The sequence below is a fragment of the Verruconis gallopava genome (genome assembly GCF_000836295.1).
Source record: "Verruconis gallopava strain CBS 43764 unplaced genomic scaffold supercont1.1, whole genome shotgun sequence".
NCBI lineage: Eukaryota > Fungi > Ascomycota > Dothideomycetes > Venturiales > Sympoventuriaceae > Verruconis > Verruconis gallopava.
The window spans coordinates 819,706-844,431 of NW_015622137.1; the positions used below are offsets into that span (position 1 = coordinate 819,706).

General features: G+C 52.8%; 7 protein-coding genes across 8 annotated transcripts; 3 read left to right on the forward strand and 4 right to left on the reverse strand.

Moving 5' to 3' along the window:
• Positions 1 to 733: 733 nt before the first annotated feature.
• On the forward strand, positions 734 to 2,921 carry PV09_00311 (uncharacterized protein; the record flags this gene model as incomplete). The annotated part of the gene is made up of 7 exons (XM_016353037.1): positions 734 to 979; positions 1,036 to 1,098; positions 1,153 to 1,379; positions 1,479 to 1,632; positions 1,682 to 2,200; positions 2,254 to 2,362; positions 2,419 to 2,921. The coding sequence occupies 7 exons, from the start codon at positions 734 to 736 to the stop codon at positions 2,652 to 2,654; spliced, it is 1,554 nt and encodes a 517-aa protein (XP_016219294.1). The 3' UTR covers positions 2,655 to 2,921.
• A 613-nt stretch (positions 2,922 to 3,534) lies between these two features.
• On the reverse strand, positions 3,535 to 7,691 carry PV09_00312 (uncharacterized protein). The gene is made up of 2 exons (XM_016353038.1): positions 4,973 to 7,691; positions 3,535 to 4,922 (listed from the first exon to the last, which is right to left on the reverse strand). Exons 1-2 carry the CDS (start codon positions 7,469 to 7,471, stop codon positions 3,819 to 3,821), a joined length of 3,603 nt encoding a protein of 1,200 aa, XP_016219295.1. The 5' UTR covers positions 7,472 to 7,691; the 3' UTR covers positions 3,535 to 3,818.
• Positions 7,692 to 7,867: 176 nt separating this feature from the next.
• On the reverse strand, positions 7,868 to 10,354 carry PV09_00313. Of its 2 annotated transcripts, XM_016353039.1 has the most exons (4): positions 9,909 to 10,354; positions 9,609 to 9,858; positions 8,446 to 9,557; positions 7,868 to 8,389 (listed from the first exon to the last, which is right to left on the reverse strand). In XM_016353039.1, the coding sequence occupies exons 1-4, from the start codon at positions 9,994 to 9,996 to the stop codon at positions 7,980 to 7,982; spliced, it is 1,860 nt and encodes a 619-aa protein (XP_016219296.1). In that variant the 5' UTR covers positions 9,997 to 10,354; the 3' UTR covers positions 7,868 to 7,979. The 2 variants fall into 2 exon arrangements, with proteins under 2 accessions (XP_016219296.1, XP_016219297.1); XM_016353040.1 differs by having other exon boundaries at positions 9,609 to 10,354.
• Positions 10,355 to 11,186: 832 nt separating this feature from the next.
• On the forward strand, positions 11,187 to 17,167 carry PV09_00314 (uncharacterized protein). The gene is made up of 5 exons (XM_016353041.1): positions 11,187 to 13,158; positions 13,338 to 14,332; positions 14,382 to 15,524; positions 15,574 to 15,852; positions 15,908 to 17,167. Exons 1-5 carry the CDS (start codon positions 11,567 to 11,569, stop codon positions 16,849 to 16,851), a joined length of 4,953 nt encoding a protein of 1,650 aa, XP_016219298.1. The 5' UTR covers positions 11,187 to 11,566; the 3' UTR covers positions 16,852 to 17,167.
• Positions 17,168 to 17,371: 204 nt separating this feature from the next.
• Positions 17,372 to 21,628, reverse strand: PV09_00315 (uncharacterized protein). The gene has a single exon (XM_016353042.1). It carries the CDS (start codon positions 21,302 to 21,304, stop codon positions 17,546 to 17,548), a length of 3,759 nt encoding a protein of 1,252 aa, XP_016219299.1. The 5' UTR covers positions 21,305 to 21,628; the 3' UTR covers positions 17,372 to 17,545.
• A 471-nt stretch (positions 21,629 to 22,099) lies between these two features.
• PV09_00316 (uncharacterized protein) lies at positions 22,100 to 24,312 on the forward strand. The gene is made up of 2 exons (XM_016353043.1): positions 22,100 to 22,974; positions 23,069 to 24,312. The coding sequence occupies exons 1-2, from the start codon at positions 22,368 to 22,370 to the stop codon at positions 24,001 to 24,003; spliced, it is 1,542 nt and encodes a 513-aa protein (XP_016219300.1). The 5' UTR covers positions 22,100 to 22,367; the 3' UTR covers positions 24,004 to 24,312.
• On the reverse strand, positions 23,990 to 24,721 carry PV09_00317 (uncharacterized protein). Its single transcript, XM_016353044.1, has 2 exons — positions 24,602 to 24,721; positions 23,990 to 24,545 (listed from the first exon to the last, which is right to left on the reverse strand). Exons 1-2 carry the CDS (start codon positions 24,658 to 24,660, stop codon positions 24,329 to 24,331), a joined length of 276 nt encoding a protein of 91 aa, XP_016219301.1. The 5' UTR covers positions 24,661 to 24,721; the 3' UTR covers positions 23,990 to 24,328.
• Between the last annotated feature and the right edge of the window lie 5 nt (positions 24,722 to 24,726).

Below are 24,726 nucleotides of genomic sequence, written 5' to 3' on the forward strand. Positions count from 1 at the left end.
CGTGGAGCTGGTGTGTATACCACAGCGGCGGACATGTATTGCAACTGAAACCCTCGATGTTACAATTCTTGTCGCTCGATGTGTATAGATTTAGGTAACAGCAAAGACTTGATAGAAGTTAACGCCAGTATGGACTTGGTCTTCCAAATCTTTGATTCCATCTTTAGAAACAAGACGGATATGTTCTCATGATCACGTGTCGCGGACTGATTGCCTATAAATGTATCGACAACTACCGAAAATTTAAACGATGTCACGAAGAATGCAGCCATGTGCAGCGAGCATCGTTGGAGTCCGCCTCAGAGATAGGCCACAAACAGCTTGGAAGGTGAAATTATTGGTTGGCACGCCCGGTCTTAACAACTAGTCACAGGTGACTTACTCCACACCCCACTCCACCTTAAGGTTTGTACAGTATAGTCTCCTGCCCAGTTTCAACATCGCGGGGTGGCCGCCGCTTTCTGGGCGCACGTCGGTGGCTCGAAATCTGGGGTATAGATCAGCTCTCTTTGCTCCTCGTCATACATTGTACCGACGATGGAGGGGGTTGTCGGATAATGTTCTCGAGCAGAGCCGTGGTTCAGTCTAGTTTTTTTTTTCTCACTTTGCCATAATTTCAATCCACTACAAGTGTTCTTCCATAGCAGAATTCCATCTTTTGGTACAGGCTCTTTTTCCTGATCCCTTTCTATTCGTTCTAGAATTAGACGGTTCGATTTGACATCGCGCTAACATGGCCGAGCTGGTAGACGAGAAGATCGTTGTGGCTCGGGATGAATATGACGGCGACCACAGTCGTCGGACTGGTTCGAAAGCTGAGGAAATTAGGAAAATTGACGCGATAGCAACTGCGCCCGGAGTCAGCAGAGCAGACTTTGCTCACATCAACGAAAAGAAGCTGCTGAGACGAATGGATTGGCATCTATTGCCAACACTTACCGCCCTGTATCTGTTGTCCTTCATAGACCGAGGCAACATCGTGAGCACATCGTCTCTCATTCAAGATCCTGTGCGTGTGCTGACCCGTGTCCGAAGGGAAATGCCAAAATCGAAGGGCTTGCGGAAGACCTGCATCTCACACCCGGACAGTACAATTGGGTTTGTGTGATGCAGCTCAGCTTTTCAAGTCTCGTCCTAATTCCCTCCGAATAGTGTCTCACTGCATTCTTCTTCACTTACTGTGCTTTTGAACCGCCCAGCAACGTTATCCTCAAGAAGATTCGGCCTTCCATTTGGCTTCCGGCCATCATGGTCGCATGGGGAACCGTCATGACCTTGATGGGACTCGTACAAAGCTACGCAGGGCTTCTGACAGCTCGAATCTTTCTCGGCATCACTGAGGCTGGTCTGTTCCCGGGCGTGAGCTTTTATTTGAGCATGTATGTTTCCCCGTCTCGAAGGATCATACTTGGACATATATCTGAAACTCCGCCGTTATACTGGTCATCGTCGTGCATTTAGTTGACGTCCAAAACCAGGTGGTATACGCGCTACGAGTATCAATGGCGATTTTCTCTCTTCTTCTCAGCTGTCGCTATTGCCGGCGCCTTCTCTGGTCTCCTTGCGTATGGGATTTCCTTCATGAATGGAATCGCTGGTCAAGAAGGATGGAGATGGATCTTTATTTTAGAGGTATTTGAACTTCTTTACAGTGCCATGCTCTTTTCCTGACGTCGACTAGGGTATCGCGACGGTTTTAGTGGCTGGAGTTGCTTTCTTCACTGTCTACGATTTCCCGGAGACCGCAAAGTTTCTTTCTCCAGAGGAACGGGCGTTCGTCGTTTATCGACTCAAGTACCAAAGCCAGAAGTCAGAAGACCAAGTAGGGTCACACGTCGCCGAGACAGCAAAGCTCTCCTGGAAGGACGTTAAACATGCCTTCACTGACTGGCAAGTTTGGGTGGGGGTTTGGATGTTTTGGGGTATAGTCGCCCCCCTCTATGGTATTGCGTTGTTCCTACCCACTATCATCAAAGATCTGGGCTATCGGTCGACCGAGGCGCAGCTTTTGACCGTGCCCATCTACGTTTTCGCAGCCATGTGTGCTGTCGGGTTCGCCTGGCTCTCAGACCGCGTTGGCAAACGAACGATCTTCATAATCCCGCTGCAATTCGTCATTCTTGTCGGCTTCATCATGTGTATCTCGAGTGGGAAACCTGGGATTGTCTACGCAGGTATATTCATTGCGGCGGCTGGAGTTGTAAGTAATATGATGAACATCATACCTGCAACGGAGCTGATTTTACACTACAGTATGGTTCGTACCCCGGCAATATCGCATTGATTTCAAACAATCTGGCCGGAAGCGCCAAGCGCGCAGTAGGGATGGCTATTCACATCGCAGGAGGAAATTTATCCGGAGGTAAGCCAAAATGTTAAGTTCTCGTCCAAGTCCTATTCCCTGAACGTACAATACAGCGATGGCCTCGAACTTTTACAGACAGGCCGATGCCCCACGATACACTCTCGGTCACGCGCTAGAGATTGGGTTTGTTATCGCAGGTATCATGGCTTCGTCCTTCCTCGCCTTCAACTACAACCGTCTTAACAGAAAAAAGGCTCGTAAATTGGCTGCGGGAGAGCATAACAAGTACACCCACGAGGAACTCAGCGAAATGGGTGACAGGGCTATCACCTTCAAGTACATGCTTTAAGCTGCAGGCCTTGAGATTGAGCTTAGATTTGAAAAGATGAATTCAGTCGTGTATGGAAAAGATGAGGAATACGCGTGTGGCATACGTTGAGTGCCGACGATGTAATTAGGTCGGTTGTTACCCTTTGTGGTCAAATCCATCGCTCAAAGCAACGTTTTTTCAAATGAAGCTTGAACCATCGTTATAGGCCATGCATAGTTAAAAGCTCAAACCGCGAGTGTAAACCCCACGCCTAGTTCAGCATGCAACGACGACAAGTTCTCAGAGCCTTCTGTCTTCTTACAAGATCATGTCTCCAGAATTGATTTTTTTTTCTCTTTAAAAAAGTATCTTTACGAATAATAGCTCTCCGTATAAACTATGCTGCCGGCAGGCAGGCAGCCTATATTTGAATAAAGACACAAATCAATCCGTCACGCTGTCCAGGACGCTGCTTGCTAGACTTGGGTGATTACTCACAGTCTCGCACACCGTTAGGCGCGTCTGAACCACTGTCCACGGTTCCAAGGCGAAGTTGAGTGAGTCATAAGGACGAGATCCACGGAGTTGACGTATTCTTAAAAGCTTTCGCACCAGCCAGCATGAGTGTAGTGCACTCAGGCTCCACACGGCGATTGTATGAGCGTCGCAGTAGTGATTGGTCCAGCACGATTAGATGGTCGAGCTTCGTGGGGTTTGCGGAAGGAGGGTACTGTAAGCACCGAGATTTCGACGAATAAAGCAGACTCGGTTCGCGGAGCAAGGAGTGTTGACGCAGCGAAGCTGTTGTCGTGGATCATAGGCAGCAAGCAAAAGACCAAAAGGGGCATTGAAATATCGCAGCACGGTGTCGGTGTACGACGGTTTGTACCAGAATGGCTGAAAATGATATTGTGGGAGACGGCAGAAAACGACACCAGCAAACGTTGGTTTTAGCTGACAGATCAGGCCAAACTGTGTCCTTGCTCTTCCTGAAAGCAATCGCCAATGAAGAAAGACGATGGAAGATACGTGCTCGTGCCTGCCCAACACTTAGAGGCGTTTCTCATTTTGTCCGAATCCCGCTGATATACGGCTTGCTAATTCTAAGATCTCCGAAAGTGCTGCCCAACGCCGAGGCTTGATGCAGATAAAGTAATTAGACACGCCAGCACTGCCCGTGCTCGTTTTTCGAGTGTTTGAGTACTAATCCTCATCCATTTCGTCCTCATCTTCCACTATTCTTGCTGGCCTTCGTTTTCTCGTCGCCACAGCTGCTTCCTCCTCATCCTCCTCATCTTCAACACCATCTTCATTGGGCAAATCGTCAATCTCCGGAAGAGGGGAATCAGCTGGAGCCTCCGGTGTGGGAGCTCCGTTCTCATCGCCATTCGCAGCCGGCGCAGCAACTCCATCGTCATCATCCTCATCCTCCGAGTTGATAAACTCGGCTGACTTGTATTTGCCCGGCTTTTCGGCCCTGCCTTTCTTATGTAGCGTCCTCTTCTTTTTTCGACGTGGCTCTCCTTCGTCCTCTGCGTCCACAACACTGCGACTACGTGCCCGGCTGGATGTTCCACCATCACCATCACTCTCGCTATCGACGTCCTTCTTCTTGCGCTTCCCACCCTGTCCTTTCTTCTTGACTCTCTTCTTCCGTTCCCCTGTTTCCTCATCTGTGGTCATCATCTCCTCCTCACGCCGCCTCTCCTCTTCTGCCCTTGCGGCTGCGAGTTCCTGATCACGTTCTTGCATCTTCCTCCGCTCCTCCATAATCTTTGCCCGCTGCTCGGCCTCCTTCTCTCTTCTAGCGCGTTCTGCTGCCTCCCTAGCCTGCTTTTCTGCCTCGAGACGCGCTTTGCCCTCAGCCAGACGTGACGCATTTGCTTGTTCATATTCATTCTGCTCCTCCAACGCACGCTCCAATTGTTTTCGCATCGTGTTTCGGATCATGACTGCACGCTGTTCGATATCTCTCTGCGGATACGGTGGTTTGGGGCTCTGAGCCACTTCTTCGAAAGCCTGAACAGCTTCGTCGAGACCTTCGAGAGCGGATTGCAAATCTGCTGACGTGCGTTTGGATTTATCAAGAGCAAAAAGGAGCTGTGCAATCTGAATGCGAACAAATGCGACGTTAAACTTAAAGGGCACGCTGTGACGGCTAGCCTCGTAGGCCCGTTGGGAGTAGTCGAGCGCCGATTTCATCCCCTGAAGGCTGTTTTCTTGTTTCGCTCGTTGAAGCCAAGTGCGGCCTAAGCAGGCCAGGAGAGTGGCATCTCTACCACCATCCTTCTGCAAAGCTGCTTCATACTGCTGAAATTTAGCGTATGGATCATCTGAGATTCAGTATGGCTGCTTACATTCTCAATGGATCGCGCATATTGTTTCAGCTCACAATAAGCATGACCCAAGTTCATGTACACACTGACGTCCTTGAGTACCTCACGCACTTGCGTGAAAAGCTGGATACCTGCGGAGAGATTTTTCTGATCTTCTGTGATTGCGATTGCAAGACCTTGCACGGCATATGCATTCTTTTCATCCAGCTCAAGTGCCTTAGCGAAAAATTCGACGGCTTTGTGATACATTTTCCGACGCTTTTCCTTGTCTTGGTCTGTGAGGCGATCCATCTCTCTCGCGATCGCGAGGTGAACATTACCCATAGCTACAAGCGAGTAATGATCGTGTTTATTGTAATCGCGGAGAGTGTGCTTCATATGGCGCTGCTCCTGGTCCTCGGCAATGTTGTTGGTTTTCCGCTTAGCCTTGTTGAGATAGTAGCCATAGAGGGCACGGATTTCTAGATTGTCCTCTGCACTGTGATATACTTCAGAAATCTTCTTGGGACCTTCGCCTGACGGATCTGAATCGAGTTTCATCTTTGCTAATCTTGCATGAGCATCAAGGTAACCGGGATGACGCTTCAACAGCCCTTCGTATGTCTCGGTCGCTCTGGCAAGGTTCTGCTCGTCACCCTGAGCTTCATAGCTGCGTGCAAGGTTATAGCTGATTGACGTAATGAGGGCGTCCGTATCAACTTCGTTGTCAACATCCTCCTGATTCACACGAATACAGCTGTCAAGCGCATCCTGGAAGCTCTGCGTCGCTTGGGCGTATTTCTCGGCCAAAAATTGGAAGCAGCCGATATTGTTAATCAGCTCTGGTGGCAGTTGTATCCTCATCGCGCGATCAGCATCCTCGCCTTCGTCCACTTCTCTCTTGTCTTCGGGCAACTTTTCAATCTGTAGCCTCTCAACGTGCTGGAGACATTGCATACTCTTTTCCGGAGATTCGATTTCGTACAGTCTCGCAAGGTTGAGTAGAACATCGGGATCCTCAGTGTACTTTCGTTTGGGGTCCTTCCACGTCGTGCGTACTGCCTCTAGGAGCGAAACTGCCTTCTTCCAAGCTTCAGCCTTATCTTCATCCTTGGCGCCCATGATCGAGTTTGCAAAATAATCCTCCGCATAGAGGGTGCCAAGCAAGGTCATAACTTCTGGAGACCGATTTTGGCGATACAATCTCTCAAGTCTGAACTTCGCGTCGACATTATCTTCGAGCAGCACTTTTATTTGAGCCATGCCAAACTTAGCAGGAAGATAACCTTTGTCGTCGCCTCCACGCCCATCACCTCCTCGTGCCTGGTCCGATCGCGAATAGAACTCCAGTGCCTGTTTAAGCTCGCCTTGTGAATGAGCCATACGAGCCAACAAGTACCAGCCGTCACTAGCAATTGCACTGACTTCGGACTGCTCAATCGCCGTTTTCGCAAGTTTCTGCATCTGAGGCCATCTTTTCATAGTCATGAAAAAGTTGCCAAACGTCGAGTTTATGATTGGATATCGATTATCCACTTTCCAAGCCTTCTGTGTCAGTTCCTGCATGGCTCTATTGTACATCGGGCGGAACTTTGGATCGGTGGTAGGAAGCTGAGAACTTGCGTGCAGCCAGTAGAGTGCGTTCATCATCAGGGCAGTCTTTGAATTCGGTCGCAATTCAAGAGCCCTCTGCCACGCGTTATGCGCCTCTTCGTGGTGACCAAGCTGCCACAAGCAACATCCGATGCCAATTCGCGGGTCAGGATCCGTTTGTGAGGGGGCTGCTCTAAGCACGGATTGATAAACTGTGTAAGCTTCGCTATATTTGCCCATAGCATAAAGGACCCTTGCTTTTCCCATTGTGGCCATGATGTTGCGGTTACCGGATGACCTCAGCGCGTCGTCAAAGCTTTTCAACGCCTGCCGCAAGCTGTCCTGTCGCTCTTCCGGTCGCTGTAGTGACGCACGAAGCAAGGAAAGTACGCCTCTCGCAAGAAAGACAGGTGGATACGAGGGTGAAATCCTCGATGCTTCGTTAAGAGCGCCAGTAGCTTCTCTCAGCCAATGCTCCTTTGTCTTAACGCTGTCTTCTCCACCAGGAGCCCCGTTCATGCTCGCCATCTGGGTACTGCTCGCCCAGAACGCTGGCGCATCTACCACATTATCCACAGACACTCTGGGCGCATCCCTACACTTCCACAAATACATCCAGCACAGCGCATTCAATATGCCGAGTCGATCTTGCGCCTGCTTGGGGCCGGAGAAGTTGGACAAGCCTTGCTTTAATATGCCAATGGCAACGTCCATCTTCTGCTGCTTCGCATAGGCGAGCGCTGTCAAGAACCAGAAGTCCGGTTTGATGTTCTCATTCTCTAGCAGCGTGCACAGCTCCGTCGGGTCGTCCCATAATTCTGTAAGTGAGATTTCGACCACGTCCGTCTCGTCGCCCTCTCCAAGCGGAATATCAACTGTCGTTGGCATCCATGCGTACCGATCATTGTCGACTACGGCGTGCCCATTGGCACCGTTGGCATCGGCCATATTGGCACCGCGCTGGTGTAAGTCTGAGGAGGAGGATGTAGGCAAAGTGCGTTCGCGGAAGACGATTGGGGAGGAGTTTGTGCGCGTTTGCGGCGCAAGTCCTTTATATTAACGAAGCGCTCATAGATAGAAGCAAAATTGGAGATGTAAAAGAAGACTAGATGCAAAAATACTCAGGCCGCTACGAGACGGAAATGTGTGTCCGGCTTCAGCTTTCCAGTTAGTCTCGTCAAAAGTCGCGATGCATTCAGGTTGAAGCGACAGGGATTAGGCATTGATGCCTTCATGCCTTACTTAAGATATAACACCATGAACTCAAGGCACGTGACCGAACTGTCTAATCACCGCGTGGACGCAAGTCGCAAGAGGACTTGACTGTGGTCTCTTGGTCATACCGTGATTTCTTATTTCAGAATGCCCTGATTTAAATGAATTTTGCAGAATATCTCCTTGGGACGGCGTGTTACCGCTCGAATTTTTTCTTTACAGTTGCTATGGTCAAAATCCCTCAAACTAAAGCATGTCCATTATCACGCTTGATAATATCCGCACCTTTCTCTGCCAGTGCGTACACGCTCGAACAAATGTTCCCGGACACGTTGTTCGGGAAAGCGCTGGCATCAATCACCCTGATACCCTCTGCTCCCTTGACGCGCAAGTGAGAGTCTAAAGCATCACCCATGGCGACTGACCCACAGATATGGTATTCGCCTAGGACAACCTCCTCCATTTGCTGCTCTATCTGCTTGACATCGGACAAGTCGACTTCCTTGGCTGGCCATATTCGAGAAGCGATTTTGTCAGCCACATACTTGGACTTGGAGAGCTTATCAACCATGCCGAAGCCTACTGCCATTACGTGCTTATCAGCAGGGTGGCTCATGTAGCCTGGATCGATGGCTGGATCCTTCGTTGGATCTATGAAACATCAGATATATTCTATTTTTAGTTTTTAGAGCCAAAATTATCCTTACCATTGCTTGTAATGTGGATGCTGCCCCGGGAGACAGGATACTGCAAGCAGAGTGCAATAGAAATGCTGCAATTCCCTTCCGGTCCAAGCTCCAACTTGAAGAGTCGCGATTGATCGTGAACACCTTTCTCAAAATCACCGGCGCTGCCGAGCAAAACTATCTGCAGATTGGCAGACTTGTCGCTTTCGAGGTGCCTGATCACTTGCTCGAGTTGCTTTTTATGGAAGTCACTCGTCGTCGGTGTGTTCCTGATACTTTCTACTGTTTCTTTGAGTTGTTCCGGTGTGGCAAAGAGCTTGTAAGGGAAGAAGCCTTGGACTAGTGATGCACACGTGAGAGGCCCGGTTTGGTTCATCATCAACTCTTGTTGAGCGGCTTTCATGGCTTCTGGGACTGCCAGGATAGAAGCAGATAGCTCTCCTGGAGTTAACCAGAAGGCTGCTCCGCTGACGGCATGATCTTGACAATTTGCGCCGACTCCCTTGTTTTCGACCTTGACCTCAACTCCGGCTGCCTTGAGGATTTCTGGATCGCCGATACCGCTTAACTCAAGAATCTGCGGGCTCTTGATAGTACCTCCGGAAACGATAACCTCCTTATTGACCTTGACCTGGTAAGTCTTGTCACGATGGGAGAACTCAACACCCGTAGCCTTATTCCCGTCGAGAAGAACTTTGTGGACCAGAGATTCGCAAATGACTTCGAGGTTCGGCCGTTTTGCATTTGGTTCGAAGTAGCCGCGAGTGACATAGCTACGTTTCCCTTTGTTAGGCCCCGTCCTGATGATGCTACCGAGAGAGTTGTAGAATCCAATGTGGTCTCCGCTCCATGGATCTTTTGGCTTGACCGAGAAACCACACGCATCATCGGCAGCCTTGATGATAGCTTCCTCGATTGGAAGAGACGAGGGATTGAAGGACGTCCGGCTGGGTCCACTTGTACCATGGTACTCGCCTACAAACGGAAAATGAGTTCTATCGGTGATTTTTTCATCGATTGGCTCAAGGGTCTGATGCTTTCGCATGTAGTGGCTCATCTCCTTGGACCCCCAGCTCTCATCGCCGGTAAGTTCGGCCCAGTCATCATAATCTGCGCTAGAACCCCGGACATACCTAAAGGTTTGTGTAAGCTTTGTTCTGCCGAGGAAAGTGAAGATGTTTTACATCATATAGTTGATTGCGGTCGAGCCACCCAGCGCCTTTCCTCGTGGCAAGTGATGCACCTTGCCCTTGTTGCCCTTCTGCGGCACAGTCTGATGAACCCAATCATAATCACGATTACCGAGCGTGGCCAAGAAGAGACCGGGAACATCGACAAACATATCATCATAGTGATATTTTCCAGCTTCAATAACACCGACAGTTACATTTGGGTCTTCAGTTAAGCGAGCCGCTACGATCAGGCCGGCGGCACCTGAGCAAGTAAGTCAAGGCAAACAGAGTGGGTCGAGATATTTAACCGACCGCCTCCACAGACGACATAGTCGAAGGATTGGCTTGTGAAATCCTCGACGGAAGCAAGAAGTGCAGGTCCGGTCTCGGTCTGTGCCATCTTGGGGCGGGTATGAAAAAGGTGTTGTAGAAATTCGGCTTGCTCCGAGATAAAACACAAGATGAATGCTGTCTTTCAGTCGTAGGCGAATACGCCTCCTTTATATGCATCGTGTTTGCATCGGACCTCTGCCGTCCCTTGCCTTGTCCTCGTGTTGCGCCGAGAGTAAGGATCATGCGCCGGGGCATCATAAAATCAGTTACAACTAACGTGAAGACGCTCCTAGACGCATTATGCGCACTTGGCGGGGGAAGATCTTGGTCCTGCGTTGCGTCGCGTGGGGCTGCCGTGGTTTCTCCCCGCTCGTCTGGCCACGCTCCAGCCACAAAGGGGAGGTCCGGACTCGCAACGGGAGTAGCTCGCGCAGCTCTGGCCGGTAGCTGACAACGAAGAGTACGACATGCACGACAGCTGATCGTCAGCGGAGAGCCTCAGTTTGTTCCGAAGAAACATGGAGTCCACGAGCCCGGCCTTTCTTTCAGAATGCCTGAGAAAGCCGCCAAACTGGGCTTTTCTTTTAAAGGACCGGTCTGAAGTCTAGTCTTCCGTTCACAAAATCGGCTGACTGGCCTCTTGTTCCACGTAGACGAGATGACGAATGTTCCTCTCCTTCTCTCTGGCACGTTGCAAATGGCCCTTTCTCGACCTCGTACAGCCCGAGATGTCTGCACACAGAACAGTGGCGTGGCAACATTGGGACAGGGTAGGGATTCAGAGGTAGATCTTTAATGCAGAAATGAAGCACGCTTGCAGGAGAGAAAAGTTAAACGTCTCGTTTGATCCTTTCAGCTTGGCGCCAACCAGCGACGTGCATCGCCAGAGGGCATAGGTGAATGCCTAACGATTCCGCTCGCGGCCATCACAATACAGCTTTCGTATCCAGCCATAAGCAGTCTACGCGCGAGCAGACTTTTGATGCACAGTGTGCACACTGCACAGCTTGTCCTTCGTTAAGTGTCACCTGACCTGGGGACGTTACAGCACCACAAAAAAAGGTAAGACGCAATGTCGCCATGAGTGCAGACACGCCTTTTCTCACGAAACGGAAGCACCACGATCACGGAGAAATGAATCGAAAGATGACTTCATCCTAAGCCTTGTTTCGGTGCGAATCGCGGGTGCTGGGTGAAAAATTCCCGTGCACAAACACGCCAAACCCGATGCGGACGTCGTCTCTATAGCAACGGTGTTGAGGCCCAGCCTTGCGCCCGTGTGCTGGTCTCCGGCTTCCTCACGCCCTGCTCACGCCCAAAACGCCCGACGCTCCTACCACCGAGCAGTAGCTATCGCAGAGAATCTCTTCCTCTCGTCTCTACCGCCATAAGGTGTAGGCTTGTACCCCGTTGTTTTCCTGTCCTCGCGCCCGGCTCCGCGTTGGGAATCACGACTCGTTCCCCATCAACAACGGCCCACGGGCACCGCCGTCCCGACGCCCAAACAAAACTACAAATCCGCATTCCACCACACACCTGCCCTCTGAGACCCAAGAAGCGGCCGCAATCAGCTTGCGACACATGGACTTGGACCATCGCTGACCAACATCATCTCGTTTCTTTTCGTCTCCTCTCCCATGCATTCGAGCTACGCATACCGCACTCGCTCGGCCCTCGGACACCCAGCGACGTCGCCGAGTCCTCTGCGCCACGCGTCGACTGCATCATCCAACTCCTCTGGCTATTCGTACTCGTCGCAGCAGTACGCTCCCAGCCATGGCAGCAGCTCGTCTCACTCTGGGCTTGATCTGCAGCCCAACGGCTCCGGCTATGGCCACCGGAGGGGCATGAGCGAGGCGACGACGATTCGACACACAACACGGAAAACAGAAGAGAGCGAGCCGCCGTTCAATGCCGCCAACACGTATCAATCAATGCGCTCAGCACTCCGACCTACTTCGCGAACCGCACCGCATTCATCTGAGCCTACCCCCGTACACACTCCTGTGTCGACCCCGCCGGCAACAAAGTCGCCTGGATCGCATGGTCGTAGCTACAGCGTTGATGATGCGCGTAGGAAGGAGAGTTTTGACGGTGCAGCTTCTCCGGTTTCGCCAACATCGCACCTGCGGCCCCAATCTACGGTCATGTCGAGATCAGACTCGGTGAGAAGACAGGATGGACCACGGCACGCAAATGGCCACCACGTGCACTTCAGCCAGCACTTTGAGACGCCACACGTCCAAGACTTTCAAAAGTCTTCGACGGGACACTTCAAGACGTTGTCGAAGTTTGACGACCAAGACCTGGCTCTGGTGTCTCGAGACTCGGAGGTCGTTGGCATGCATGGCCGTCGCAGGCTGAAGCGAGCAAACTCGATCCGTGCCAGCAAAGCGAATTCCGGCTGGGGAGGACGCAACTGGATGGATCAGCAAAGACAGTTTCTGCAGGCCTACGAGTATCTCTGCCATATTGGCGAAGCGAAAGAATGGATAGAGGACATCATTCAGAAGGCCATTCCTCCGATTGTCCAGCTCGAAGAGACCCTTCGAGACGGTGTGACGCTGGCAGAAGTTGCTCAAGCATTGCAGCCACACCGTCACTATCGTATTTTCCGGCACGAGAGATTACAAGCGCGTCACTGGGACAACATTGCCATTTTCCGCAACTTTCTCGCCGAGATGGAGCTGCCCGATTTGTTCTGGTTCGAGCTGGTCGACCTGTATGACAAGAAAAACATCCCAAAGGTCATTTACTGTATACATGCTTTGTCATGGCTGCTGTATCGGAAAGGGATTGTAGACTTCCGTATTGGCAACTTAGTTGGGCAGCTTACTTTCGAAGATCACGAGTTGGAGGCAACACAAAAAGGCCTCGACAAAGTCGGCGCTATGCCGAACTTCTCAGGTATGGGGGCCACTTTCGGCGCTGAGCCTGAACCTGAACCTGAGCCTGAAGAAACGGAGGAAGAACGCGTTGAGCGAGAGCTTGGTGAAGAGGAAGAGGCTATAATGGATTTTCAGGCGCAAATCAGAGGAGCAATGACGCGATTGCGCCTTGGAGATACAATGCAAGAACTATGGGATGCTGAAGATTGGGTCACGTTGTTGCAAGCTAAAATTCGAGGAGATATGTCTCGAGAGATTTTTGAGTACAAACGCGACATGCGCCGCTTTGCGGTGGCATTACAGAGTGCCGCTCGAGGCTTCATCGTGCGGTGCAGAGCAAGGTAAGAGCACTTCCGTTCGAGCACCCTGAAACGTTAGCATTTCCCACTTCAAAATCGTCATGTACCTGTAGAGCATGGGCTGAAATGAAGCGCTTCGGGTGTGAAGTGCGACACTCAGCATAACGTCCTTCTGGTCCAAACTTCAACTGAGCACTACTAATCATAACACTCTTTTTTAGCGACGATCTTCAAGCGACAAGGGAAGCCGAAATCTGTGTTCAAGGGCTTCAAGCTGCAATCCGCGGTGCATTGGCAAGAAAGCAAATCGCTGACCAGGTCGACGACCTGCACGAGGCGAGCGTTGAAATACAACAGCTTCAAGCCGCGGCTAGAGGCCTGCTTCAGAGAAGGTCGCATCGGACAAACAGAACGACATTACGGCAACAAGAATCCTTGGTGACCAAATTACAAGCCGCTGCGCGAGCCATGATTGCACGACGCGAGCATACGGAAGTCAAGGAACAGCTACGCACAGAAGCAACTAAGTGGGAGCGCCTTCAATCTGTCGTCCGTGGCCGAGCCACTCGTGCTTGGTTCGATGGTTTGAGGCAGGAGTTGCTGGCTAATACCTCTACATACTCGGCTCTACAAGCTGCAGCACGTGCTTGTCTTCTACGGCGGCGGATAGCAGCTACGCAAGCTGCGTTACGTGAGCAAGAGTCGAATGTGATCTCTCTTCAATCACAAATGCGCGGTTTATGCTTGCGTCGAGCACTCAAAGCTGACAGGGAGGCCATGAACCGGGCATCCAGCGCCATAACGCACTTCCAATCCGCTGTGCGAGGCTTCACTCAGCGCCAGCGGACTGAAGAGTTTTTGAACGCTCTTTATGAACATGAAGATGCCTTTGCGACACTCCAAAGCATTATTCGGCAGCAGCAGTGCAACGCACGCATCGGCCGGGACCTTATGGAGCTAGAAGAGAACGAAGAAGCTATTTGCGAGTTGCAATCGCTGATACGCGGGCGCAAGATTCGCGTACAATTCGCCGAGAAAAAGAAATATTTCCAGGATAACATGAAAAAGGTCATTAAGATTCAAAGTTTTGTGCGAGCGCGGCAGCAGGGTGAAGCCTACAAGACCTTGACCAGTGGCAAGAATCCACCAGTGGGTATTGTCAAGAACTTCGTCCATCTCCTGAACGACAGCGACTTTGACTTCGATGAAGAAATTGGTATGTGGAATATGACGCTCAGTATTGACATGCGTACTAAGAAGAATAGAATTCGAGCGATTGCGAAAAACTGTTGTCCAGCAAGTGCGTCAGAATGAACTGGCAGAGCAATATATCGATCAACTCGACGTAAAGATCGCATTGCTCGTGAAGAACAAAATCACTCTTGATGAAGTCATAAAGCATCAGAGACACTTCGGCGGGCACGTCGGTAGCTTGCTCACGAACAAGGATATCAATTCGAAAGACCCCTTCGACCTAAAAGCTCTCAACAAAAACTCACGAAAAAAGCTCGAACTCTATCAGGAGTTATTTTTCACTTTGCAGACACAACCGCACTATCTTGCACGACTATTCAGAAGGCTCCGGGAACGAGCAATGCCCGATCAGGAAAGCAAGAGGATGGAGTTGCTTATGATGACAATTTTCGGCCAGGTCCAGAAGCGACGAGAGGAATATTACTTGCTGAAAGTCATCACCAGGTCGATTAAGGAAGAAGTTGACGCATGTAGTACCCTCCAGGACTATTTACGGGGCAACTTCTTTTGGGGCAAGCTTCTTGGCAATTACATGCGCCTGCCACGTTACAGGAAGTTTCTTCGGGAGATGCTCAGCCCGGTGATCCGTGAAAACATCATGGAAGACGAGAAGTTAGACCTCGAGAGCGATCCCATGCAGATTTACAAGTCAGCCATCAATAACGAGGAGTTACGAACCGGTCAGAGAAGTCGACGACCTGCAGACATTCCCCGGGAGATAGCCATCAAGGACCCCGAGACGAGAGACACATATGTGCGCCATCTGCAGAAGCTTAGAGATATCGTGGACCACTACATGGTCTGTTTTGAGGAAACCCTACCCAAGATGCCGTATGGAATCCGTTACATTGCCCAGCAAATGTTCTATATCCTCCAAGCTCGGTTCCCACACGAGGCTCCTCAGTACTTGATGGGCATCGTTGCAAACTGGCTCTGGAAGTCCTACATCCAGCCTGCTCTACTTCAGCCAGACACATGGGGGGTGGTAGATCGTGGCATGTCGCCATTGCAGAAACGAAACCTTGGCGAAGTGTCGAAGGTTGTGAGCCAGATCTGCCTAGGTAGGCTGTTTGGCGGAGAGAACGTGTATTTGCAGCCTATCAATCCATTCATCTCGGATGCTCTAGTCAGGCTTGATGAAACCATGGCAAAGAGTATGTTTTCATGCCAGAGACGGAACAAACGTGCTGACTATGATTCCAGTGATCGATGTTCGCGCGGCAGAAGAGCAGTTCGATATCGATGAGTTTAATGACCTGTACGCGAGAACAAAGCCTACTCTGTACATCAAATTGCCGGATATTTTCGCAATCCACCAGCTAGTCTCCTCGGAGATGGCCTCGATATGCCCCGAGCGCAACGATCCGCTTCATGATACTCTTCGTGAGCTTGGCAGCGCGAAGAACAACGAGAATGATATGCTGCATGTCAGCTCGACGGAAATCACCCTGACTCTCAATCCAAAATACCATGACGTCGAAGGTAGGTTGCAATCGCTCCGCCCTCTACTTAAGCCATCACAGCTAACACTCTTTAGACCCTGATGCGCCTCTCAAAGCTCTCTTCATGGAGACGAAACGCTGTGTTTTGTACATCATTCGCGTTCAGCAAGGCAGCAATCTGCTTGACATCATGGTGCGACCGATCACACAGGCAGAAGAGCAGAAGTGGCAACAGCTCGTGCATGACGAGATCCTCGAAGCGCGCAAGAACCCCCGGCGCCAGTCAAGCCCATATAGCACCTCTTCCTCCCTCCTTGACATCTCCCAGCTCACCTACTCGGAGCTGAAACGAACCGCGTTGCAGAATATTCTCGACCTAGAGCGAGCGGGCAAGATCTCACGCGTCAACCACTACCAGGATCTCCTGAACGCCATCGCGATAGATATCCGCACCAAGCACCGCCGGCGTATCCAGCGCAGCCGCGAGATGGACAACGTGCGCATGACGCTTGCGGCCCTGCACGAGAAGGCGGCGTGGCTCGACGACCAACTGAAGTCGTACAACGACTACATCGAGCAGGCCATGGTGACGCTGCAACAGAAGGCGAAGGGCAAGAAGCGCTTCCTCCTCCCCTTCACTAAGCAGTACAACCACGAGCGCGAGCTTGCCCGCTCCGGCCGCGTGCCCAAGTTCGGCTCCTTCAAGTACTCCGCCCGCAACCTGGCCGAGAAGGGCGTGCTGGTGTCCTGGCGCGGCTACTCCGAGCGCCAGTGGGACAAGATCGACGTCACCATCTCGAGCGACGAGGTCGGCATCTTCCACATCGAGGGCAGCATCGGCAGCCTCATGATCCCCGGCGCGGCCGCGAGCGTACCGCTGGACGACCTGCTGCAAGCCCAGTTCAACAACTGCCAGTTCATGAACCTGTTCGGATCGGAGGACGAGAGCGGACGTGGCGGACCCGTCGAAGGCCCCTTGCGGCTCAACGTCAATCTCCTTGTTCATTTGCTCATGAGGAAGTTTTACAGGGACGAGTGACAGGGATACACTTCGTACGTCGTGAACGTGCCTGGACTGGGTATGGGGTCGGAGTTGGTCCTGTTTGGTTTCTTTGCTTTTCGCATGCATACGCCACATATCATACCACACACACAATCACATACACATGATCGGGGGGAGGGGGCAACGTTGGAGTTGGGTCCCACGGGAGCGAGAGAGATTCCGGCATTTGTGACGAACCTTTCTCTTTTTTTTTTTCTTCTTTTCTTTTAACCCCCCTCCGCCTCCCTCTCATGCGTTTCGTCTAAAATCATGTAGTCAACCGAGCAAACGAGGAAACAAGTGAATCCTACTCTCTGTGCACGACCTTTTTTTCTTTTCCTTTTTTTTTATTCAATTTCCTGACGGAATTGCCCACATACTAATTACACGAGCACATTTGGCTGCTCGTAGTTGAATGAGCGCGAAGCAGCGCAAGAGGCGAGTGGCTCACGATTGTGGTTGGGATCTGTCGCGAAAGCGCGGCACGGTTCAGTTGATGTTCAAGAAACGAAATAACATGCGTACAAGCTAGCATTACAGAAAAGCGAGTGATAGGACACTAGTACGTAGGGTATTCGTATATACATACTATCCAAACAAACAACAACAGCAACAGCGAAGACAGACAAACACGACACTCTATGATGTGGAGACAGATTAGGAAAAAGAATTAAACAAGAGAAATAACATTTTAATGCTTGTCAGGTGGGAAACCATGCTGCGCGGGTCCCGCCGAGCTTCCCCTCCGGTCGCCTCGATGCATATCTACAAACCTCAGGGGTGGCCCTTGACTACTGACACTGATGCTTCTGTGCCTATCGGCAGTTCCTCCAAAAGGTCCGCTCGTTGCGGACTTTTCTTCCAGCTTATCGCGGTCAAGGTTCGGCATCAGTGGAGGAAGCTGTTGCCTGGCTGTAGACTTAGACGCCATCTGAGCGTGCTGAGTTGAGGGAGGACTGTGCGACAGTATAGCCGCGATGGACGAGCCTAGCATGGGTCTACTGGCCGCTGAGGATGGACGCGGTACAAAAGGCCCAGGGGCCGATTGTTGTGTTAAGCGAGGTAGCGTTGGGCCGCGATCTTGGTGGTGAGAAAGATGCGAACTTTGTGCGCCTGCCGGATGATCCATATTAGAAGTAGCTGGTTGAGGGAGAATAGGAGGGCCGTTTAACGGCGCTGGTTGTAGTTTGAATAAGGGTCTTGGCCCGCTCGGAGGTGGTGGCGGCGGTGGAGGGGAAAGATCTCTGGACCTCCAATCTCTTTGCTCTTTCAAGACATCTTCAAGTGGCTTCCTTTGCGCCGGTTGCACAGCGGCAAGCGCAAGATCCTGCACTTGCGCACCTGTCATGCGGCCTTGCTGTCTTGCTACAGGCGGAGCCGTGTAGTTCGTGAATGTGTTCTTGGCTGGTGTTTCTGATCTGAAGCTACCAGTCCCAGGTATAGGAGGTCGAGACGTGTGGTTGTTGATGTGAAACGCGCTCATGAAACTGCCCGCAGTTGCTGGTGGACTCCGCCCACGGCTGTCTGGACGATTGGTCTGGCTACCTTGGTGCATGATTGATGGACTAGTCGCGCCTGGAGTCATAATGGACTGATAGGGAGGCCCTGCAGGCTGAGCTGCCTTAGACGGGTCGCTGACATAATTGATGATGCGGCGAAGAGGGGATGGTTGGCGATTAGGTGCCTCCTGGGGGTTGGGTGGAGAGTACTGTGCCGGTGCCTGCGCTGCGGACGGAGTAGGATGGGCTTGGAAGACATGTTGCGGAGGTGAATGAGCGGGAAGACTCGTAAATGACGCTTGCGGTGCCGGCGGCTGATGAGGGGGCTGCTTGGAAGCCAAGATAGGCGGTAATCCCGAGGTGGAACTCGATTGAGATGTATGCGATGTGCCTTGTTGGTGACTTTTGACCGAAATGTGTTGCTGCTCTGAAGAAGGGACTTGTTGTAGCTGGCGCTCTGGCGGAGGTAGCCCTTGGGTGTGCAATCCATGTGGATGCGCCACTGGCGGGGGAGGTTGTGTGTTTGGGGGTTCTATCCTCACGTTTTGTGACGGAGGCGTTTGTGAATGAAAATGCTGAGGTGTTGAAAAGGGAGGCGGTTGATGCTGAGATGAAATATGCTGCAACGGACCCCGCTGTGATTGACCATGCTGCGATTGACCATGTTGTGGTGGACCTTGTTGAGACGGACCTTGCTGAGGCGGACCTTGCTGAGGCGAACTTTGTTGGTACGTTTGCGATTGTGGCCGAGACGCAAATGGCGGCGGCGGCGGAGGTGGAGGAGGAGGATGTGTTTGTGGGGGCGGACCCTGATAAGACTGTGGAGCATGATGCTGATGATGATGATGATGATGATGTTGATGTTGATGCTGCGGAGCAATCTGCGGCCAGTATCTCGCGTCTTGGGGTGGAAAATGTGCCTGATGCGCTGCATGCGCGGCACGAGCCTGCTCCTCTGCAATGCGATCCTGCTCAGCCTGTTGGGCCAGCTGCAGCTTGCGGTCTTCGGCGGCCTTAGCCTTACGTGCCGCCCACCACTCAGTCATGCTCTTGGAGCGTTTTTCCGATCGAACGCGCTTCTTGGGATCTTTCTCCTTTGGAGCTGACCCGTCGGGACCAGGAGTGCTTGCACTCGTGCCAGTTTGAGCAGGAGGTGGAGCGGGTGGCTCTCCGTTCGTGACGCTGTGCTCTTGACCTGTGCTTGCATTCGCTTCGACGCCGTTGACTTGAGAAGCTGGCGCAGCATCATCGACGATCATGCTGTCGTCTCCGGAGGCAGGCGTGGCAGCTTCTGCGGGATCGAGCGAAGCATTCTCACCGTCTGCTTGGGTAGAGGTAGTTCTTGGTTTTCTTGGCCCCTTTTTGATTCCAGCGTCCGACCTAGGCATTGTGTTTTTGCTACCGGGCGGTCTGCCTCTCCGCCGCGGAGGCTCCGAGGATCTGACATCTCGCTCGCTGCTCGTTGATCTTGCGGCGCTCTCCTCTCTAAGCTGTCGCACCCTCGATTGCATGAGGCTTTTCTCTGCGGCGCTCGGCCTGCCACGTTTGCGAGGCGGCAGTTCGACCTCTGACCCTTGATTGCTATTGACTCGCTTGACTCCTCTAGGTGGCACCTCGAGCTGATTGTTGTTCTGCTGCTGAGCAGCTCTTCGTCTACGTGTCCCATAGCCTCCGACGTCTGTCGCGTCGGGCTCACTGAGCTCAACGGGGCCAACGTCGCGGCCCCTTCGCTGGCGTAATTCGCGTCCACCGACGAACTTTCCGCCCCCTGCGCGTTGACGGAAAGGGTCCTGCATCCCTGGAGCCTTTTTGGAGTCGTAGTTATAGCCGTAAAGGTCTGCTTCGAGCATGTCATCGTAAATTAAGGGATCGATGATCATGCGGCCACCGGTTAGAGGTTTTTTCGGAGGGTTCGATTTCGGGGCAGTGATCTGATCGAGCTCAAGGTACTCGTCCTGCCAAGCCTTGATGGCACGCTGTGCATTCAATGCGAGATCGTAGAGCACCTCGGTGCTGCGGGTAGAGGGGTCCAGCTTCGTGAGAGCGGAGACGAAAGCCTGCGGGTCTCCCATTGGGGCAAAGAGCTTACGCATGATCCAGTCGGCTCGGTCATCGCATTTCTCTATTGGAGGCGTTGGAGGTTTTTTTAGGAATGCGGTAGGGAAGTCTGCTTCAGAAAGCTCACCCTCGTCCACAATCTCGGGCCGTGGCTTCGATGATTCAGGTGTGGCATCTTTCCTCGACTTCTTGACGCTGTTGGCCGTATTCGCGGTGACGGCAGAAGACGTGCTTTTGGCATTCATGTCTTCATCGGTGGCCTCCTGCTCCACGATGACGGGGAGGTCAGCGTTCTCGTGACTTGACTTTTGAGACGAGCGACGCGATGGCAGAGCGTCTTCGCTAGCATCTTCCGAGGCGCTGCCATTACGAAGTTGCGGAAAAGCATCGCCGTAACGAGAGCTTTCGGCTTTTTTGACTCGTTTCCGGACCACCTCTCGCTTGGGTGGTGGACGGTAAAAGCCTCTGGTCTTTGGGGCGACCATGATCTCGACATCTGTTTCGGTCCAATCATCGTCGTTTCCAGGATTGGAAGCATGCTCGGTCTCCTGCAGACGCTCTCTGGCCGTCAGCTTTCGCGGCGTTTTCGCAGTTGCAGAACCATAGTCGGAATGAGAGTCGCTTTCGCCCTGCTCGTGATCCGAATCATAGTCTGGAAAGTGTTCGGGCAGCATGCCGGCTATGATGAGCAAGCCTGGGGGCTCGAAGACGGCGTGAACGTGATCCCCATCGGACCGATCCTGGGAATGGCCATTGAGGTTGCCTGACGAATTTCTCCTCGGGCGTCCTGGTGGTCTTGGAGCAGATTTTGCAACTCTATTACCACCTCTGGTGGTTCCACGATTTGCCAATCTGCCACCGCCGCGGCCGCGTCCTCTGCCGCGAGGCGGCATGGCTCGGATGGTTTAGCACGATTGTAATCAAAAGCTAGTAGTATATAACGATGATGAAAACTATAAGCTGCAGTAAGATAGCAAATCCATCGTTTTTAAAGCCGATTTGGGTGAATTTTTCGATGGAATGTTAATTTATGGTGGTGAACCGGCTCGGATCAGCGTTGGCTGATGCCAGGTTTGGCGCAACGCCAGCAGAGCACCTGAGAGGAAAAGAAGAGATTAGAACTGACGAATACAATACCGCGACGTACGACGGCGTTAGAGGACAAAGAATTGAACTGGATGAGCTTTTTTAAGACGAAGCCGGGGTGGAAATACGAGGAGTAGAAAAAGACTGACGGCGTGAGGGCGATACATGTCTCCAAAACGCTTTCATCCCATTTCTGGGCACTATTCCGCTTTGGGACGCGCTAACCTGACTGGCAAGGGAACCACAAGCGGGTGGGTCGACGTGGGTAGACGCAGAGAATTGCACGAGTGCGCGGCGAGCAACGAGACGGAGACGGCGACGGGCGAGGAAGGGCAATGGAAACGGAGGGCAGGCAGGCAAGCAGGAGGCCTTACAAGAGGAACAGCCGCAGCAGCAGCCGCATCGACGGTGTTGGCATAAAAAACAGTGCTGGCACTAACACTGGAGGTAATCATAATAACAGCAACCTTTGCTGCAAGCACGGGCAGCAGCCAGCAGCAAGTAGCCACCACCGCCACTGCCGTTGGGCCCCCCCCCCTCCCACCAGTTACTGGGTCAGTTACTGGGTTTGCCGCCGAGCGAGCCACTGGGTCCCGCGGCAGATGGGGGCTGGTCCGCCCGCATCTTGCGTACGCTCAGCGTACCAACACAGACGACCAAACAACTATACCACCGCACCTGTCCACACACGTACCTCGTCTGCTCATACGTACGTGATCTCAATCACGCCAAGGAACACTCCTGCCCACACATGCAGACGTAAAGACGCACGCGCACACACGCACGCAGACCCAATCTCTCCTCCCGCTTCGTCGCCGCCGTGCTGGCACCTCGTTTCGCGGAGCACCATCTCACTCTCGACCCTAAGCTATGGCCCAGAAGAAACCCCTTACGGACGAAGAGCTGCTCGCCCAGTTCGAGACGCTCGAAGAATCCACGTCCAAGTCCTCCTCGTCCAAGCAGACGCAGAAGCCGAAATCCACTGCAGCTGCACCGCCCGCGGACGACCCTCTGGCCGAGTTGGAGTCTCTCGCCAAAGCCAGACCAAGCTCCAGGCCCAGCACTCCAAAGGTGTCCCTAGGTCAACAGCGTAGTGTTGGAGCTTCGGCAGCCGCAGCGACCCCCGGATCGACTCCAGCAGGCTCGACCAGAAACAGCGAGGACAACAAGGCACGCGCACCACCCAGAAAGAGCGGCGAGAGCACCAGGAGCTTCCACCAGGGACTTACGCCCACAGCCGAGGAAGAGAGGCAGGCACAGCAGCAGCAAGACGAGAAAGACTCTTCAACCAAGTCGGCGAGTGAGCAGCCGAACAAAAGCGGAGGCGGATGGGGAGGATGGTTCAGTGGCATCACGGCCACAGCAACCGCGGCCGTCAAGCAGGCCGAAGCGTACGCGAAAGAGATTCAGAAGAACGAAGAGGCACAAAAATGGACGGAACAGCTGAGAGGCCGAGTGGGTGATCTTAAAGGTCTAGGTATGTCGTGCATGCTCTCCAGCATCCAGTTCCCCCTCTCAAACACCCCCTCCAGCACCTTTCATAGCCGTTCTAACATGTCTAATTGCTGCAGGAGGTGACCTTCGTACACGCGCGCTGCCCACCTTCGCTAGCATCATTAACACCATCGCCCCGCCCATCTCGCAGCACGAACGCCTACAAATCCACATCACTCACGACCTGGTCGGCTACCCGTCGCTAGACCCTACCATCTACGCCGTCTTTTCGCGCGTCATGTCACAGGTCGAGGGCGGCGACCTGCTCGTCATTCAGCGCGGTTCAGAGTCGTCGCAGCGGCGCGCATCCGATGCTGCATTCCGTGGAGGATCCAGCGGCTGGAACGACGGGCCGTGGTGGCGCGACGGCCATGTGCGCCGTGACATGGGCATCGTGGCCGGTCTGCGCGAGGGCACAAAGCTGGCGCGCGTCAGCGCCGAGGCGTACGCGAAAGAGTTCTTCGACGCCCGCGGCGGCCTCCAGAAGGCTGCAGAGCAGGCCACCAAGATCCTCAGCGACACCAACCCTGTCCGCAGCAGTGACGTCTTCCTCGCCATTCAGCCGGTTGGCTACGAGCTCGACGACAGCTTGTACGAGGGACCGCCTGAGGAGAGGACTGAGGCTGGCGGCGTGCAGGACGAAAATGAGCGCGATGAACTCGTCGCCTTCGCCGTGTACTTGTACGACCCTGTGCACGCCCTCGCCTTCAAGTCGCTCTCCCAGGGCTTTCCCCGCAAATGGGCTGAATGGCTCGATGCCGAGAACGTGCCCGACGGTGACATGCAGTTGCCCGAAGAGATCATCGAGATCATAAACAGCGGTGGCGTCGACCCACGCGAGTGGGTCGCTGAATGGGTCGAGGAGATCATCTCGCAGGTCACGGGAGTCGTTGCCCAGCGTTATGTCGCCCGCAGAATGGGTGTCGGCGAGGGCGGTATCGGTCGCGGCAAGGCCAGGCAGGAGTTTGACGAGGCCGCGGCCGGCGAGGCGGCACGCGCTGGCGTCATATAACTTGGCCCCTCTCCCACCTCCTCGTGCGTGCTAATGAGAGCAGGCTCTCGCCATCTGCCTCTTCATCGGGAACGGAGTTGTGAAGTCTTCTCCTCACCTTGGATATTCTCATGTACTTGTAGCTAACCACTAGCATTTTTCTTGGGTATCGTCTTGCGAAATATAGCAGCTCGCTCGGGTGTCTCCCACCTATTTCCAAAACGCCTGTCGCTATGCCCTTTTGATTTCCCTTGTTTCTTCTTTTTTTTTTTCTCGGAAAACGTGAAGAGAAAAACTATAAAAATATGATCCAAAGCTTCTCTTCTGTCATGTCAACTTCCGTCCATCATTTCTTGCCGCTCTGCGCGGTCTTTTGCTGCTCCTTCTTGTCCTTCTTGCCACCGCCCAGAAGCTCGAGATGTCCCGCCTTCTCGGCCAAATTTTTTTCCGTCAGCGCAGTCAAACCGGCCGTGTGCTTCTTCAACAGTTTCTGCTTCGCGATGAGCTTGGCCTTCTTGGGGGCAATCACTCGGGCGCCGCGTTGAGGCTTCTGTGTCGTTGGCCTACCAAGCTGTTAGCAGGGTGTGATCAGTGATGCAGGAACTCGACGACAGCATACCTCTTGTTCTTCTTGACGGCATTAGGGTTTGACGACTTCTTAACCGCACCCTGCGCCATGGCGTTTTATCTATCTACGCAGAAATGTTGTAAAAGTGAAGATCGCTGGTTTTTTTTTTTTTTGGA

Excerpts from the sequence above, each read along its gene's own strand:
- PV09_00312 (XM_016353038.1), bottom strand. The coding sequence starts at position 7,471 with ATGGCCGATGCCAACGGTGCCAATGGGCACGCCGTAGTCGACAATGAT. Across the intron at positions 4,923-4,972 it reads ATGCGCGATCCATTGAGAAT|TATGAAGCAGCTTTGCAGAA; the intron begins GTAAGCAGCCAT and ends AAATTTCAGCAG.
- PV09_00313 (XM_016353039.1), bottom strand. The coding sequence starts at position 9,996 with ATGGCACAGACCGAGACCGGACCTGCACTTCTTGCTTCCGTCGAGGAT. Across the intron at positions 9,558-9,608 it reads ACCGCAATCAACTATATGAT|GTATGTCCGGGGTTCTAGCG; the intron begins GTAAAACATCTT and ends ACAAACCTTTAG. Across the intron at positions 8,390-8,445 it reads CATCCACATTACAAGCAATG|ATCCAACGAAGGATCCAGCC; the intron begins GTAAGGATAATT and ends GATGTTTCATAG.
- PV09_00314 (XM_016353041.1), top strand. The coding sequence starts at position 11,567 with ATGCATTCGAGCTACGCATACCGCACTCGCTCGGCCCTCGGACACCCA. Across the intron at positions 14,333-14,381 it reads TGACTTCGATGAAGAAATTG|AATTCGAGCGATTGCGAAAA; the intron begins GTATGTGGAATA and ends TAAGAAGAATAG. Across the intron at positions 15,853-15,907 it reads AAAATACCATGACGTCGAAG|ACCCTGATGCGCCTCTCAAA; the intron begins GTAGGTTGCAAT and ends AACACTCTTTAG.
- PV09_00315 (XM_016353042.1), bottom strand. The coding sequence starts at position 21,304 with ATGCCGCCTCGCGGCAGAGGACGCGGCCGCGGCGGTGGCAGATTGGCA.
- PV09_00316 (XM_016353043.1), top strand. The coding sequence starts at position 22,368 with ATGGCCCAGAAGAAACCCCTTACGGACGAAGAGCTGCTCGCCCAGTTC. Across the intron at positions 22,975-23,068 it reads GGGTGATCTTAAAGGTCTAG|GAGGTGACCTTCGTACACGC; the intron begins GTATGTCGTGCA and ends TAATTGCTGCAG.
- PV09_00317 (XM_016353044.1), bottom strand. The coding sequence starts at position 24,660 with ATGGCGCAGGGTGCGGTTAAGAAGTCGTCAAACCCTAATGCCGTCAAG. Across the intron at positions 24,546-24,601 it reads GCCGTCAAGAAGAACAAGAG|GCCAACGACACAGAAGCCTC; the intron begins GTATGCTGTCGT and ends ACAGCTTGGTAG.